General features: G+C 42.6%; 1 protein-coding gene across 5 annotated transcripts in view; it reads left to right on the top strand.

The window, feature by feature from the left end:
- Window positions 1-1,623: 1,623 nt before the first annotated feature.
- The window catches only part of ABCC5 (ATP binding cassette subfamily C member 5), a 44,470-nt gene continuing 27,804 nt past the window's right edge, over window positions 1,624-18,289 (top strand). Inside the window, exons 1-6 of one of the 5 annotated variants that reach the window (XM_083868563.1) lie at window positions 1,665-1,708; window positions 2,264-2,303; window positions 2,875-3,049; window positions 15,698-15,858; window positions 16,107-16,262; window positions 16,988-17,135. In XM_083868563.1, coding sequence (XP_083724689.1) covers window positions 2,921-3,049; window positions 15,698-15,858; window positions 16,107-16,262; window positions 16,988-17,135 — 594 coding nt within the window. In that variant the 5' untranslated portion in view covers window positions 1,665-1,708; window positions 2,264-2,303; window positions 2,875-2,920. Of the gene's footprint in view, window positions 1,709-2,263; window positions 2,304-2,874; window positions 3,050-9,700; window positions 9,721-15,697; window positions 15,859-16,106; window positions 16,263-16,987; window positions 17,136-18,289 lie in introns of those variants that run through there. The other 4 variants (XM_083868562.1, XM_083868564.1, XM_083868565.1 and 1 more) reach the window with 4 other exon arrangements.

Consider the following 18,289-nt stretch of genomic DNA (forward strand, 5'->3'; position numbering starts at 1 on the left):
TGAGCCCTGGGGAAGAGACTGCAGAAAAATGCAGCAGCTACATTTGTTCTTGGCTGCTATATTAGGGCAAGGTATGTCTGTCAGTCAGTTCCTCTGTCCCAAAATGTTAAGAGCACCTGCAACAGAGCTGATTCTCATTTTTTCCAGAAATAGAATGAGAGGTCTGCAGGATGTGTGACCATGTGTGTCAGGGAGCTCTGCAGAGATTCTCTTGCACCTTAAGGGTGTCCTTGAATTGTTACTTACATGGTCACCCCTTTTACCTGTACCTCTGGCTTGTGGGCTTGGAAGGAATATTCTGGTCCCCTTTTATTTTCAGATTCCCATCTCCCTTCTTTACCTGAGTTCATTTCAGCATTTCTATCAAACTGACTCTCACAAACATTCCTGACAGGAGAGCAAGGACTGCGGTGCAAACAGGCACTGGTTACATAAACCACTTAAATGAGACATCAGCCAAATCTGGCTGGTGGAAGGAAGATGTCAGCTGAGGACAGGGTATTTAAACGCGGCAGGGGAGAAGCTACAGCTCAGGGTTTGTTAAGGATATTTACAGCCCTTTGTGAGAGGAAGCGCAGCTGTGTCCATCTCCTTCACTGACTCCCCTGAGGCGGGGGCCGGACACCCCGTGTCACAGTTTTGGGGAAGCAGAATCGCTGGCCCTCAGCCACCACCACACAGGGACACGGAGCCGCAGCTTCCATCCCTTTCAGCCGGAAAAGCTTGGCTGTGAAAGCCCTGGGACAAGTTCCCTGTGCCTTTAGGTGGTCTTGAGGGAGCTGGAAGGGCACAGCTGGGCCTTGGCGAGGGAATCACGCCCGGCTCGGGCCTGCGGCAGTGGCTGGCGGGGCCCGGCGCCGCGCTCAGGGGCCGGTACCGCCTGCGGCCAGGGTTAAACCCCAGATAAGCGCACGCCGCACTTTCCCCGGCCGAGGGGCTGTAGATACCCGGCACCGAGTGACGGGCTGGTGGAGCCGCGGGCTGGCCGGGAGAGGCGGACACCGAGGCCGCCGCTCCTGCTCTGTCCGCCACACCGGCGGCCACTCCGCCCCTGCGAACCGGGCAGCGCCCTGCGGCAGCGCCCGCGGCGGGGGAACCGGCATCTGCCCCGAGCCCTTCGGCTCTGCGTGCGGTGCCCGAACAGAGGGGAGACCAATTCTTCCCACCGGCACTGGCTCGGTGGAAGGACCCGTCCTTCCCGCACTGCACGGTACCGCCCGGCACGGCACGGCTCAGCACGGCACTGCGTTGTGCTGCACTGCATTGCACTGCATTGCATTGCGCTGCCGCCCTCCCGAGCGGCCAGGAGCGGAGCGGAGCGGTGCAGGGGCCCAGTGCGGTGCCGTGAGCGGTGTCCCGGTGCCCCGGCCTGGCCGCGGGGCCGCCCCGGCTGGCGGCGAACGTTCCAGACCCCCCACGCTGCGGCAGCGGCGGCGGGACGGGGCTGGGCGGGGCGCGGCGGGACGGGGGCACGGCCAAACGGAGTCGGCCCGCGCGAGGCCTTGAGGGAAATGTAGTTCAATTTCTCTGTCAGTGGGCGTCCAGCTCTGAGCAGGGGACTACATCTCCCGTGGGGCGCCGGGAAGGAGCGGCCGCCGCAGCGCCCGCCCGCAGGCGCAGTAGGGACGCCGGAACCGCTATAAGCGGCGTTGTTTGGGTTCGCGGCCGCGGAGTGGAGAAGCTGCGGCGGGGCCGGCGGCGGGCGGAGGTGAGCGGGGCTGGTACCGGGGGCGGGCGAGCCTTTGTGTGGTGAGGAGGCGGCTTTGCCGTCCCCTCTCCTGTCAGGAGCCCAGCCGAGCAGCCCCCTCACCCGGGCCCCGTGAAGGGGCTGCGCGGTGCCCCCTCCCGCCGCGCTCCGTCCCGCCTCGGCTGCAGCCGGGGGGCACCTGTCCCTGGGCGGGGCCGCGCCCGTGTTTACGCCAGTGCGGCGGAGACACCGCGAGGCGGGGGAAGAGCGGAGGGGGCTCCCGCCGGTCTATGGGGGATGTCCGGCCGGGGGGGCTGTTCCGCATCCCCGGCGCGGGAGGCACGCGGAGCCCGCGGGTGCGGCACCCCCGGCCCGGCCGTGCCCGGCGGCGATGCGGCAGCGGCAGAGCTGTGGCAGCCCCGCACAGCCCCTGGTGCAGTCTGACCGGCGCAGCGCAACCAGGCGTCTCCCATCGCCTCATCTGAGGGCGGGTGGCAGAATGAAATAAAGCGGAGTCTCGTAGTGGGGAGTGATTTTTTTTTCTTATGGACTCTGGTTCTTCTTCTGACCTTTCAGTGCAGCTCGATAGACTGAGTGAAAACCTGCAGCACTGAAGGTGTGACTCATTCCTGTGCGTGTCTGTACTTAATTATAGCTCAGCCTATGGAGAAGTGAGCAATGCTATAGAGAAGGGATGTAGTTTTCTCCAGAGTGTTTCTACTGACTACTTTTATCAAATGATCTCTCTAGACAGATTTGTTTTGCAAAACTTTGTACCGATAAATTATTGGATCTATCCAATTTCAGACTCTTTACAAAAGATTTTGGGGATTTGATCTTCCCGGTCAAGTTTCTCAGGGTTTCAGCTAAATGCTGTAGCTGTTACTTTAATCTGTCAGATTGCATAATTGTATTTCAGAGATCTAAGGGAGGAAGTATGACAGCACTCTAGTGCATTGAGGATCATTGTACTATTTGATTACCTCAGGGTATGTTTAAACTAGTTCATGGGAAGTTAGTCTTGTGTGGACTTTGAAAGTCATGTTGTTACAGTCCTGTTGTAATATAACTCATTTACACTTGCTTACCAATTTTGATTTCAAAAATAAATTTTAAAAATAGGTGGCTAAAAGTAACTGATGTACTGGGCATGGCACATAACAAAGGGAAATTTAATTATTTTTCAGATACTTGAGGTGAAAATACACGTGTAAACCCTGGCGTTTACAGAAGATGAAAGACATCGACATAGGAAAAGAGTACATTATACCCAGTCCTGGGTATAGAAGTGTGAGGGAGAGAGCTGACTCAGTGCAGCATGAAGAGCAGGAAGAGTCTGATTTTCAGCATTCTAAACTTAAGGTCAGTTTCTTTTTCATTTTGCAGTCTTTATGCTTATTAAATTGCATGCAGTAGCCTTTTTGCTGTGCCAGCTGTATATAGATTTGCTGCATTGAAGGTCAATAATGAGTATTGCCTATTGTGTGGAAGAGGTCATTCCAAGGGGTGCTGTAGCTATTTTGATAACAGGTCTGAGCACCTATTAAGCATTTTTCACTTTTCAATGTGGCTTTCAGTAACATTTGAACAAAACTTTTTTCTAGTGTTCAGATATTGATGTGAATCAAGGAAATTTTTTAAACCTTTGTGTTTTAGAGAATCATTACAACCAAGAAAGAGCAGTGAAGAACTCGGCACAAATCATGCACCATTCAGTGTTGACAGCTGAAAAAACTCTTAATCATGCCGTGGTTGTTTCAAGGATTAATTTTCTAAAACAGATGTCTAGCTTGCTCTAGTAGCATGACTTTTTTACATTTCCCCTCAGATGAAAGTAGTTATTATTGAACGATTTCTTGAACATCCGTGTATTTAACATGGTGAGGTACCGTCGTAATTCTAGTTTATTTTGAGAGCTGGGTCTTGGAATAACTACTGGCTTAGAGCTAGCCTGTCATTGTTCAGAGCTTCTAATATTTAGAGCTTGTTTTCACTGGGAAGAGTGCATATACTACCAAGTGCTCTAGGGGGAAAAAAAAGGCTCAGAGAAATGGAAACACCCACGCTGGTGAAAGATACGGTCAGAAACCAATAAGCCCTGCCAGCTGAAGAAGGGTAAAGATATTTCAGTGCTAGCATTCAGAGCAGCTAATATTTTCTTACATATCCTGTTCTTGACATTTTCTGAAATACTCCAGGGACTGAGATGTGTGTATATATATATGTATGTATGTATATACACACACACAGAGATACACACTGTAGATTTTTCTGAAGACAAACAAATAAAGTTAATAGTGCTTCTGTCTGATTTTTGCAATGATGAGTTCCTTAAAGATGTGCTGCTGGTCATTCCACATAGATTGCCTGTGACAGCACTGCTGTGAGAGGGTTGGAAATAGGGGCACTTGCTTTATTTGTACGGAGGAATTGTGAAGACCTCTAAGAAGGCTTAATCTTTGCTGTGTTATAGTAGATGCTGAGATACTCTGTATTTCAGCTGAAGGCTTCCCTTGTTTCACTGGGTTTGAGGGGTTCCCAGTGCTGCACTGCTGTGTTTTGGGATTGGAGGGCTCAGCTCTGCAGCAGGCTGAGTGCAGCCAGCGCTCGCAGGCCCTGCAGCTCCAGTGTCCCCACAGGCTCTATGACTCAGCACAGTGCTGCTGACGGTGTTGGAGCAAGGTAGTGTCTGATTGCATTAGAGCAGGCACCGATGCAGAACCAAGAGCCCTCTGGAGTCATGGTGCAGATTTTTAACAGTCTTTATTGTGTTGATGTCATGGGCTTGCCACTGACCCTACCCTGTCCGGTAGCAAATCTGCTCTGTCACGTTACTGGTGACAACAGTGATGCCATTGGCAGGCAGCTCGGTTTCCTGACCAGTGGCAGTGGAGTTCAGCAGTAATCAATGCATGCTCTCTCTCCCTTTTGGTCTGTATCATCTAATCAGGGTTTAACTTTTAAAGGAGACAATCCTTATCTTACCCTTGAATTTTTAATTAAATGAAATAATTTCATCATTAAATGAAATAGTACCCAGCATATTTGTGGGTACTTTTGTGATTTTTTTTTTTCTTTTGTGGAGAAAGTATGCCAAGTCCTGCATGTCTGTACAGCCTGGCATGAAAATATCAAACTGAGGCAGCTTCAGGTCAGCTTAAATATGTTGCTGGTCTTTTTTACCCTTTTCTACCACTACCATTTGATATGCTGCCTATGACTACAGGGTAGTACAAACAGATAATTGATTGCAAAACTGGCGTTCTGTAAACTTGTGATTACTGATGTTAACAAAGGGCTTACCCAAGTTATACCTTGAACTTTATCTGGTTTGTTCTCTTTGAGTAGAAGAATGAACTTGTTTTTCTAACAGAATCTTCTGGTTCTGATAGGACGCCCACTTTACTTGGTAGTTGTCTTGTTCAGTAAGCCAAGGTTGTGTTAATTTCTAGCTCAGACATTGGTACCAATTTTTGTTTTGCTAGCCTTGCAGCTCGGGGCTATGTAGTCCACAGACATAAACAGCTCTGAATTTGTTGCCACATGTCAGTGAGATTAAATCCTGCTTGCTTGCAGAATACTAAGGTTAAGTAAAAGGAATTCATAACAACTTATCTAAGTTAGGGATTCATGTTTGTGTACCAAGTTTTTCCCTTTCTAGTTGAAACAAGCTCTGGTTGCAGCAGCATACTTGGCTTAGGGAAGAGCAAAGACTTCCCTTTCCTAAGGCTGAGCTTTGTCTGTTTGGTTAAGTTTTCCCTCTGCATGTAAGAAAATGGTAGAAACTGTAAAGAAAATGATGTTTCAAGGGAAGAGAAGAGACGCTGTTCTTTGCTACTTTATCTTTTATGGAACCTGGATTGAGTTAGATGCCTAAACTGACTTGGCACAGCTGGTGACAGAACACAACAGAGGGCTGATGTGATGAGGGAGGGTAGGACCACAGCAGTTCAGATAGAGGGATAAACTGTAGTGGAACTGTCATTTGGACAACAGAGTCCAGTGTACCATCAGTAGAGATGTTGTGACTCAGATTTCTTGTAGAAAATCTGGCTCAGAATTAGGTTGAACTAGGCTTACCAGAAAATGACTAAGCTATAATCATGATCTGTATTGCCAGGAACAAGCTGCAAGCAGGTGTAGGCTGTTATTTCACCACTAACTTTAGGTCTTTGTGGAATGCAAGTTTGAGACTGTTTTGCAGCAGACTTTCACTGCATGAGGTGGACTTCTTGCTGACATGGTGCATCCTTATAGGGTGAGGTAGAATCCCATATGCTTGGGGAGAGTAGTCAAGGGCTACTGGTTCATGGCCAGTGGTGATGACCACTTCTGGCAGGGCTACAAGTACCTTTGGCTGATCAATAATATGACTCATTGGGATTTTTGTTGCCTATATTGCTGCATTTTCTGCATCATTCTTAACTTGAAGCAGACAAGTCTAGCTGATTTTCTGATCATGATCTTTATAGGTGAAAAACCTGTTTTACTACTGAGCCAAGGTCCCAGACCTTTTTCATATGCCCCTCTTCTTTGCATTGCTTAAAGATTATATTCAGCTTTCCATTTTCTGTTCTGAAACCTCCATTCTTGTGTTTATTTCCTGCTGAAAGGATGCTGTTTGAAACTACCACAAGTGTGTTCATGACAATAGTGAAAAAGAACTTGCAATTCTTTTCTTGGAAGCTTAAATGTTGCTTGGTCACAGCTTGAAAGATCACATCTTTGAAAGACAGGAGCTTTTCAAATAGGCTTCCTGGAATCATAATTGAAATAATTCTGCAATATAAGTAGGTCTAATCCAACATTTCCTGGTGCTTAATGGGAATGTTGCTATAGAAATATGGACCTTCAAAATAGGCACTTTGGAACTGAAATTCAAGAAAAAATTTATTCAGCTTGTGAATACATATATTCACCTCATGAATAAGTGTCTGCAGTGTGTTCTGATAACAATTGTTTTTTAAGTCTTTGGAGACCTTAATGTAGCTTATAAAACAGAGTCTTAACTACATGTTCCCACTGCACAGTACCTTACTAATTGAGCTTATTGTATGTGGGGACATGCTTCTGCTGGAGAACTTGTAGGTGCACTTGCTGCCTAGCACTGCAGTGAGTGGTCTTCATCTGTAAAAGCTGTTACATGACCAGTGAGTAATAATAAAGGGATGTTTTGAGATACTGATTTGTACTTACACCTTTAGGACTTTCTGTTCTCAGAATGTGCCTGTGCCCTTCAGCCTGCAGCTGAAATAATTGTATGTAGTTTTTCTCATGGAAGCAGCGTGTCCTGGGGGAGACAGACCCCACTGTGTCCATGAAATATACTGTAAAATGACAGACAAGGAAGAGAAATGATTTGTTCTTGAAATGCTTTTGCAATAGGCTTGTCTCAAATGTAAATTTTGTGTTTATTTGATGGAATAGCAGGCAATGAATTTAGCTTTCCATTACATTTACAATAGAGAAGGACATAAGAACAAGCTGCTTCTACGATATACAGAGCTTATGAGAACTTGCTTCTTGGAATTTGAGTTTCTATGTTAACAATGCTATGGCACTTACAAACTGTACTCCAAAATGTGGTTGGTTCTGGCTAGAATGTGCTGCTCAGGATTTAGTTCTGCTGCTGAAGTGTAATGACTGCATCTGTGGTAAATCTCAAGTGCAAATTGCTTCATTTCAAGGCACTAGCCGGGGAACTGTAGAGATCACTTCAAACATGCAGGAAATGTGTTGCTAACTTTAGCTATCAGAAGCCCTACTAATATTTCTGTCCTTACCTTGATCTCTTGTTTTTCAGGTTTGTCTCTGACATCTTTTGCCCAAGACAGCAGGGAATGTGATCATAACTTGCTGGAATTGATGTAAATCCTTCAAGCACTGATAGCTTTGAAGTGATTTATCACTGAGTATTTAAATAGATCAATTCTGCCTCAACCTCTCTGAAGCATCTGAGTGTCTGAGTCAACTGAACAACAGGTTAAAAATAGGGGTGTGAATGTAGCCTGGGTACTTCTGCCTTTGCACTTCATGCTTAGAGCAGTCCTAGACAGCTTAACTATAAAGTTGTCTGTAGCTGAAGCTGCTGGATGTGTCTGCATTTTTCCAGCTGATTGCATATTTTCATAACCAAGTAAACACTTATTTTTGTACTTTTTCAAGTCAAATGAAAGCAGTTCTATTATCTTTGAAAACTTTGAACACAATTAGCAGAAGCAAACAGTCATGGTACTTTCTAAAGATGCATTAATTCTGTGATATCCCTGAAGAACTGAGTATGTTGGTTACGATCATGTTTTGTGAAGTTGTTTTACTGTTGAAGTTCTGTTAGTAAAGCAGTCACTGACAGTGGTCACAGAATCAAGTGATTCTGTCAAGGATCCCTTGATAGAAGATCCTGGAATTGTTTGTTGGTGTATGCTTTAAGATGACCCTCTAACCACACTGAAAAGGGGTATCTCTACCTTGCCCTCCATGCCTAGATGTACACATCACCATCTGAGAAAGGAGCATAGCCACAGCCAGTCGTATACCAAAAGTTTATCTGACACTTGGAGGGGGGTTTATGGTATCAGAGAAGCCTTCCACTTAACAGGAAGAACAAAAAGGTGAAATCTGTGACTGTGCAGAGACAGTTTCTAGAGGAAGGAACATTAATATTCTGGATAATTCACCACTTCCATTGGAACTTGACTGCCTTCCTTAGTGCGCAGCCATCTTCTGAGCCACATTATAAAACCTCAGCTCTGACCACATGCTGATATTGTCTTTGACTACTGTGGGTTGCTTCAGAGCAGATTTCTAAATCAGCCTGCTTATGACCAGAAGTGTGTAAGGAATAGATTAGCTATCAGTGAAGGAAATCTTGCAGTATTTTTTCTGTTGTGTTGTTCTATATTAGTGCTGGAGACATTCTGCTCTATGGCTGTTTCAGAAACTCAGTATACAACCATAAGAGTCACCAGAAATATTTACTGCATTTATCCCAAACTATTGGTGAACTTAGCTTGAAGCAACTTAAAACTCACATATATTGGGGGGGGGGATTGTTTTTGGTGTCTTGAGACACTGAGATGGTTATTAGTTTTTGAAAATTTATATCCTCGTGATAAAGAATAGTCAGTTATGCTCTGAACCACAGACTGCAAACAAGCTGTTCCATAAACAAAATCTGTGTTTCAGTTGTTTTTGAGAATGAAGGTTAATGAATTTTGAAGTCAACATGTTTAGAGCCCTGAGACATTTTGTTTGAATTTCCTAGTTTACTGTTTGCTTTTGGAAGCATGTGTTGGTACAGGAAGGTGCATTCAATACAAGATTATTGTATTAAGCTTGATAAATGCTGTGGTGTCAAGGCTTCTGCTGTCACTTATTGGTGATTCCATTCAATAGGAGTTTAGGTTCAAAGCCTCCCTGGATACTCCAAGTGTTGTACAAAATTCACCTGTGAAGCTTCTATTGTGACCTGGCTTAGGCATGGCCTGAATAAAGATTGTTACTGCAGAACACCCCCAGCATATGGCAGGGTGTCAGGGTGGTTCAGGAGAGCAGAGCTGGCAAGGCAGGAGCCAAATTCTCAGCCTGTGCTGTGCTACGTTGATCTGCTTAGTGAGGAGTTGGTTTCCCTTCTTTGTAATCAGAGATGTGTAGGGTGCCAATTCTAAAGCTGGTTATTTCCAATTCCACAGGAGTCTGCTGTCACTGTGCATGAGCCATGTAGCTCCAGTGCTGGATGATCAATGTACAGCCTTAGTTTTGAATGAATCCTAGAACCTTTGCTTACAAGATCATGAGTACTGGTTTTAGTGCAAAACAAAAGACTGATCCATGGATTCATGGATACCACAAACCTAAGCACATGCACAGCTGCTTATCAGGTGTATTCATAGCAGCTACAGTTGCAAAATCCTGAAATAAACACTTCATGCCAAACTCTGTATTTCTTGGATTGCAGGAATAAGTGGATTTGCTAGGAAAGAGTTGAGAACGTTTCACCTCAAAGCTGTTGCTGGCCAGAATTCAAGGGCAAGGTAAAATAAGAATAATTCCTGTAAGAAGCTGATATACCTGTCCTCACCAAGGACTTTCTGGGCCTCAAGTGAAAGTGTTCAATATATGTGACTAAAATGCTCAGGCTTACCAGATGTACATACCCTGGCCTTGTTTGCCTACAGAGCCTTGATATCAGTACCAAGCACTGTTGGGAAACTTCTTTAATCTGAGGATGCATAAACTCAGACTAGTTTTAATACCATGACTCCGGTGTTAAAACAGTGTCTGCTAATCCTGGCCCAGAAAAGTAACAGCAGATCTTGTGTAATTCAGTCCCATGTAACTCTGTTAAAGTGAATAGCTGGACTTCAAGCTTTTCCATCTCTGAACTGCTGTGGTAAATCAGAGCATGTTTCTGAACAGTTAATTTCAGAAACTGAAATATCTTTTAAGAGAAATATGGCACAGCTGTACTTATTCCTGCATTTGACTATGTGTTTGGTGCTGTGATGAGCTGTTCTTCCAGGTAGCAGAAGCTGGGAAGGCAGCAGAGACATGAAATTTCATTTATACCCCCTGTTTCAGGAGGTTGAAGAAAATGGAGTCTCTGACTGGCTCTTTTCAGCAGTTCTGGAAATTGTAACCATAATTTCTAGGCATCTGACACTCTCTGATGCTCTCACTTTGTTGCTGTGTGAATTCAGCTGTGCTGTCTGGTCTTGGCAATCAATGTGTGCAGGTGCCTAAAGGATCAATGCCTCCTTCCTCACACCCACTGTCTCTGATCTAGCCCAGTGCCTGCTCCTTGCTGCCTCAGGGAGACAGCTGGTATGGGTGGATGATACACCAAACTAGTCCTAAATAGGCTCATGTTTTAATCAGACAGGGTATTATAAAGTATCCTAGCTACAGAGAAGGCTGGGAGCTTAATCCTGCAAATCCCCTTGTTAATATTTTTATAGATGGTGTACTGCATCAAATCCAGTGAAAGGTGAAGAGAATTGTCTTAGTAGACAATAAAGTTCATAGTGCACTTGCTGCTTCACCAAGCAACTGCAGACTTGACAATGTTTGGACCTGCAAATCTATTTAATTTTTAGATGCTCTGGGGTTTGATGACTTGCAGTCTGGACAACAGTGCTTTAGAGGTTGCCTGTGCTACCTGCAGAAGCACTGTATGTACCCCTTACTCCTTTCTAGTGTGAGTATTCTTGGAGTCAGAGGAATTTCTGGGAAGAAGAACGTAATTACAATTTCAGAGAATCTTTTCCTAAACTGTTGTTTTATTTTAGTTGTGCTTAAGCTAAATGGAACAATTGATTCTTTTCTTCCCTTCCCCAGCCCATAAAAACTAATAATTAATCTTGTTTTGCAACACCAATATTTTAATGAAGTCTTAAATATTTTTAAATTGCTCTTCATCCTGGAGTTGTAATATGGAGAATGCTTTAAGCACTGAGCAGAATTGGTGATGATATAATTCTTTCTCATCACATGCCCACCTTATTCTGAGCTCTGCTGTTCTGGTCTCTAGGTTTCCCATTTGCCTCTCCTTGCTGGGAACTTAAAGGGCATGAGGAAGCCTGCTGAGCTCTGGCTGCTAAATGCAAGAGGTGGGAGTTCTGTTCTGCAGTGTTGCCAGCTCAGAGACCTTTGCAACTTAAACAATTTTAGCTTTATGTAATAATAAGTCAACCACAGTAGCTTTTGTATTCTATGTCAGCTGCAAGGATTAGTAAAAAAGTAGTTAAAGGTCTGTTCTAGTTTCCTGTCAGCTGCTGGTAGGACCAGAAGAGATGCAGCTTCTTCCCTGCTGTGATCTGAGCCCTGGGAGATGTTCTTCCTTATGGAAGAAGGGACAATAGCTGTTCAGTGGGTGGGGTTTGGGTTGTATGCCCACATCAGATTCTTCCTCTGCAAGATGAGTAAGGGATGGAAAAATCTGTTTTGCTTTTCCTCTGGTCTGGTTTTGCAGTTGTATGATGTTACAGTTGTCAAACCAGTAATTTGCTACCTTCTCTTAAATAGGAGATTTTTACAGGATTGTGTGAAAGGCTAGAATCTCCCTGGGTGTCTTTTTCCTTCCCACCTACATGACAGCTGCTTTCTTTTTCTTTACCTGTTCCCCACCCTCAGATGCCTGTGTTGCCTGCTTAGCACGTTTTCAGAAGTGTGCAAGTTCACATATTTGAGTTTGCTTGCCTTTCTGAGTAAGATTCCTCATGCCATTCCTGCCTCCTGTGGAACTTCTGACATCGTGTGTATATGACAGCTTTGTAGCTTGGCTCCTAAATTTCCTGCATTTTCATGACCTTGGATGGTGGATTTGATACATCTGTAACTTAAAGAGCAAATTGTTTTCCCTTGCCCCTCAACCACTAATTTTCCTCATCTCACTCAGGCTTTGTCATGTATCTTGAGCCAACCATGTAATCTTTCTGACTCTCTCCTTGCCTTATGTGCTTACCACTGCTATGACCAATTTTTTGACAGAGAATTCATGCTAACAGGTGCTGGTATGGTTTTGTTGTTTTCCTAAGCTGTAGAAAATCAGATGGGGCAGGGGTGCTCTGTGGTAGCATCTTCTCTTCCTCTGTCCCTCTGTGACCCACCCGTGAAGGAGAATCATGTGTGCAGTGATGCTTCCTTGGTGCTCACCCCAGTCTTGGAGATTGGGCCCAAGTTTAAATGTTTAACTGTTTTCTTGATCTGTTAGTTCTTACAGTCATCTATTGAATTGTATCATCCTGTACTCAGGTGTGCCAGAGCTTCATGGCATGTGGAGTGCAGAACTATTATACTCTATTAGGAGATGCCTGGGGCTGCAGAAAATTTATTTGGAATCCACCAGCTATTAATAAGATGCTGGATCAATGATTGTTCTTGCCCTCTCATGTGTTTAGTAAGCCATGGTATGCTTATCCTATGTGAGTTTAATTTGTCAGTGTTTAATCCATTTATACATTTGAACCTTACAGTATCCTATGATGGAGAATTCTAAATTTAGGTGTGCCTTGTTCTTTTGTGGTAAGAACAGCTGGTGGTCACTCTCTACTTCTCTTTCTTCAGGCTTTATGGACCTCTCAAATACCTGTACCTTTATTCCTTTTTTCTATCCAACTGAAGAATCTCAAGTTTATGCTTTTCCAAGCCCCATTGTTATTATTGTTTAAGGAAAGTAAGTTTAAGTATAATGCCCTTTTTGAACTGAAGTGACAAGGGACATAGTCTGGTGTTCAAAAAGGATGCAAACCCTAGGGTTTTTAAAGTGGTATGGTAATGTTTTCTGCTTTATCCTTTGTGTCTTTTGTAACAATCCTTCATTGTTTTTTTGACATTTTGTTGGTGCTGAGTAGTCATCTGCTGTTCCTCAATAAATGTCTGAATTAATCTTCTTCTTCCAATTAGCAATATCTGATTTAGGCTTGTTTTGTTTCTGTGAGCATTTCTTTGGAGTTATCAATACCATGTTGATAATGAATCACTCATTTCATTACTTGTTTTGGCATATTAATAAGTTGATGAATTAGAAAAAGTGTGTTTTAATTTATTTGTTATGTTTATTAGACATTTATGAATAGCAGAGCTGTTGTAGCACATTAGTTAAGGACCCAAGGCATTGGTTTCCAAGAAAACTGTGCACACATGCAGGCAATCAGTAAACCTAATCAGAAACCTAAATTAACAGTGTTGGGATTGTTTTGGTTTTTTTACTTCAGTCTTTTGTTCCTGAATTGCATTGTAGAACAACTTAGGAAGCTCACTTCTTCCTGATAAACTCTGCTTTGAAGATTTTCTAATCTTCAAAGAACTACGCAGAACTGTAGAGCTGTTCTTAAATCTTAATTGTACAGTGGTGTGATGCATTTGTTTCTTGATAGTCTTACATGTGGGATTTTGACAATCTCCAAAATGGAGATGAGCAATGCTCTTGACAGGGGGTTTGTGCTTGTATTTGTCTCTATGGCAAGACATAATAAAGGCCTTTCAAAGGCAGTGCCCTCATCTTTGTCAATGCAGCTTCTCCACATTTGCTGAGAGAACTCTCTTGAGCAGCTCTGGAGAGTTTAATTACTTTTCACAGTGATTGTTTATGAATATTATCTTTGGACTGCCTAACTCCCTTGCAGTTGTACTTATTAAATAGCTATTCTTGTTTCTAAGTGGTGAAAATCTGCTTTTATGCTCATCAACATAGTGTTTTCTGTTTTGCAAATTTTTTTTGGTGGTTTTTTTCCTTATACGCACTTTTTTTGTGTGCTCTGAAAAGCAATGTTTATACAGCTAGCTTATGGCATCACTTAGAAACAAGGTATCAGCAACAAGATGTTTGGGCGGATCTGCCCGGGGCCTTCTGCGAGGGTAACAGAACAAACGAGTTAAGAATTCCTCTGCTGGACCCAGAAAAGAGGTGGTGCAGAACTCTTCCCCACTACTGGCTCCTTTAGGGTGTTTATGGCAGGTCTCTTATTAATGCTGATTTGCATGGATTTAGTAAGACAGTGTTGCCTTAGTGAGTCAGTAATTTAATATAATTTGAGTGAAAAGTCTTTTAATTCAGATTTCAAGTACTGTGAATTTTTGAGTCACTCCATGTGTCATAAGGTTTTAATGTTCTTTTGTTTTCATGATATTTGGCTATCTTTTGTTACCATAGCTTTAGGTGCTAGCCTAGCAAATAAGGTTTTTGAGCTAGAACTGTGGATTGTTGACAACATGCTTAGGCACTATTTAAGTACTTTGGTTAAGTAAACAAGAGACAGATTTATGACATTACCAGTTTCCTGTTCTCATCCTTCACATGGGTGGAAGCAGTGACTTAGTGTGCTATCCTATTACATGTTAACGTAGTACAGACAGAGCCTATGATAATTAATGACATTTCCAAAAACAATTACTTGACTTGGAAGTCAAGAACCAAGTGCTTGCATTTAGTGTTTGTTGGAGGCTGCAGTGCATTACAGTTGCTTCATTTCAAGGAATTATAAGCTAACTTGGCTCTGATAAATCAACTAATAGAGGTAAAATCATAGTATCTTTGTAAAACCTTCGGGAAGATTTTTACCTCAGAATTTTTTTTTTCTACAAAGTAGCTTGGTTGCTATAAACTAGAATACAAGCAGGTGACATGGTCCTGCAATAAATGGCACATTAAGTTAGCAGAACCAGTCAAGGGCCCTCTGCCAGTACAGATAACAGGCTCGTCTCCTGTTGTAGTTTTGCCACATCTGGCTGCTCATCAAAAGATTTGTTTGAACTCTGCAACATTTTGACTATTGTGTATCACTGCTGTTTCTTGTCTTGGATTGGCATTTAAGTCTGCCTTTCACTGGGGCTCTGGAAACTCTTCCCGAGATAAGGTTTGCCTTTTAAGAAAGTGGCTGTTACCGGAGTTGCTGAGGCATTGAGAAGCTGTGCCTGGGAGCAGAGAAAATTGTCGTCTTTGTTCCATTTAGATTATGGGAAAAGAGAAAAAAACAGGAAACATGATAAAAGGGAGTACAATTCTGCTGAGTGCATATTTGTTTTTTTATCTAGTCTAAAGTCTTTTTGAATGAGGGACTTTGGTAGCATTCTGAAAACACTTTTATTTTCTGTGGATAAGAATATCTAAATTATGCTAAGAGGGTGTAAATTCATCAAGAAAATGTCTTAGTTTCACTGCATAAGCCAGTCATTGATTTCCTGAACTGATGTCATACGTACTTGATGTTGTAATTTTTCTCTCTCATATTTCCTGTGGCAGGATTAGTCTGGTCTATCCGTTTATCCTTTGAATGCACAGGTGCAATAATGATACTAATTTGTTTTACAAATGCAGCAGTTTAACACAGATCTAGAGCCTGTGCCTTCCATGGCTTTGCTGCCAGGATGAAGCCTGTGGTCTAAGACATTGAAGTGACTGTTTGTTGCACAATAGTTTGCAGAAGAAAGAGGTGCAAAATTGCTGGAGATGGGAGTCATGGACTTCAAATGTAGTTTTGAAGTCTGAATCTGTTGTCTTTCTTGTAAAAGCAGATTGAATGCCAGGATGCCTTGGAAGCAGCAGCTCGGGCAGAGGGCCTGCCACTGGACACCTCTGTGCATTCCCAGCTGAGAATGCTGGACGAAGAGCATCACAAGGGCAAATACCACCATGGTCTGAATGCACTGAAACCCATACGGACCACTTCCAAGTACGTCTTTAGGCTACCACAGAACTGATACAGCATTTGCTTTTCAAACCAGTCACAAAGCAGAATTGCAGATGTAGGTCTGCTGACTGGTACTGGAAACATCAGAATTTGTTTAGCAAGTGTGGCTGGCATGGACCATTTGGTACTCTGAGTGCTTTCAATGAGAGGAGACTTTGTTTTTCTTGAAGATTTACATTTCCTGTTTCCTTTTTCATTTGTTTGTGATTTTTTTTTTTTCATTCTTTTAGACACCAGCACCCTGTTGATAATGCTGGGCTTTTCTCCTCCATGACCTTCTCCTGGCTCACTCCTTTGGCCCACAGAGCATACAAGAAAGGGGAATTGTTTATGGATGATGTATGGTCTTTATCAAGGCATGAGTCTTCAGATATCAATTGCAGAAGGTAAAGACATCTAGTTTGTTATTATGTTCTTGTTTCCATTTATTACATGTTAGTTTGCAGGCAGTGGTACAGTGTTGCCCTAGAAGAGCAGCACTGACATTTTGTTTTGCCTTTCTCAGAATGGTGGAATTCACTTTCATCTTTCAGAAACAACTTTCTCATGCAGCACAGTTTCTGTAGCCTTGCAAATTTCAGTGAAATTAGAGGATTTTATCTTTAGGAGTGTCTTGCAATTCTTCTGATTTTGCATGTCTTTAATCTGATTTTTTTATTAAAACAGAATTTTTTCTTAAGGCTACAGTGAAAAAATCTTGTGCTAAAATGAGAAATAATACTGTCAGTAGCAAGGTGATTTGAATGTGGATCAGATCTTCTGATCAGGCTAACCTTCTGTGGTTAATGAGAATTTCTTCAGGTTTTGAGTCTGCAGCTCTTCAGTCAGTTCAGCAGAGAATGGCAATCTCAGTATACTGACAGCCTAAGGGACTCCAGGCAAAGAAAAAGCATTGTGTTTTTCATCCCTCTGTCCTATGGAAGTAATACTACATAGATATTTCTCTTTACCTCACAAAATGTATTTATTTATCTTAATATTATTTTTTTGGTTTTCTGAGCTAGGAAGCACTTAAGAGTTTTAACAAGGAAGCACCTATGAGACTGAACCTTCTCTCATGGTGAAAAATTTATGACATGAATAAACATCATAAATCTTCTGTTTTTATTAGGCTGGAAAGATTGTGGCAGGAAGAACTGAAAGAAAGTGGGCCTGATGATGCTTCTCTCCGAAGGGTTGTGTGGATTTTCTGCCGCACCAGGCTCATCCTTTCCATAGTGTCTCTGATGATCACGCAGCTCGCGGGTTTCAGTGGACCAGTAAGTAATATCCATCCTTTTTTTAACAACCCCAGAGGGCTCCATTTCATGGCCAACTGTAAAATCTTAAGGTTTTATTGCAGAATCACTTAAATGTTTTGACTAGCTAGAAATTTTGGGGTAAAATTCAAGAGCGATTCAATAATCCAAGATAGGATTCCTACAGCTGATGGATCAGTTGCTGAATACCCAGGCAAGTTCTTGGAGAAGGGAGGGGGAGTTTAGGTATCCTGGAGGAAATGGACTTTTTGGTTTTTCTCTTTGGTTTTGAGTATAGTTTAAGGTTCTTCCCTAACTGCATAAGCTTAACTGCATAACTTGCTTTTTTCATAAGATTTTTACTGAAGGTCTTCTAATTGTTTTTCTCTTTGTAATTCTGTAAATTCATCTTGGAATAAAATTCAGTCTGATAAAATGCTAATCTTAAATTATTGGCATTAATAACAGTCTTCAAGAAGCGGACCGAAACAATTCTGTGAGAGCACTGCTTAGAAACTAATGTGAGCAGGTCACAAGAAGTCTGTGGGCATAGTCTTTACTGATCCTACAGAGGATGGCCAGACAGGTTTCAGGTAGAAGTGTTAGAAAATGTTGTTGCCTCTAGGAACGGCTGCTGTTTGTTGCTAAGGGTCCTATTGAAGATAACAACATGGGACTTGACATTCACACCATTTTTTGTCACCTGTTTGTTGCACGTGATGTGCAGATTTAAAGTTGAAATTTTGACTAAATTTATTCTCTACACATTTCCCTTGAGGAGTAGGAGCAGTATTACTGCTAGTAGTACACGTTTCAGTGTGCTGGTAAGCTGGAGGTTCATTTCTTGGGTAAGTACACTTGGGTGCACTGTTAGGTGAAATGTCTTTTTAAAATGTTTTTCTGCTTTTAAATGTCTTATCAAAATGTTATTCTGTTTTTTAAGTCTTCTTAAAGTTTGCCTTGTTTCATGTAATATGAACAACAATGAATGTTTCTGTGGTATTGTTTTCTTTGTAGTATTTTATAGTTGTCTTTATTATAAAATTTATGAACATACTTTGATAATTAACAATAAATCATGATTAAGGTTTTAACAGCACTAGCTTTTCCCAAGAAGAGCTTCTGTCATTGTTTCACTGCAGGGCTTGAGGAGCTGTTTTGTCTTTAGCAAAGAA

The sequence above is a fragment of the Zosterops lateralis genome (assembly GCF_965231275.1).
Source record: "Zosterops lateralis genome assembly, chromosome: 10".
NCBI classification, from domain to species: Eukaryota; Metazoa; Chordata; class Aves; order Passeriformes; family Zosteropidae; genus Zosterops; species Zosterops lateralis.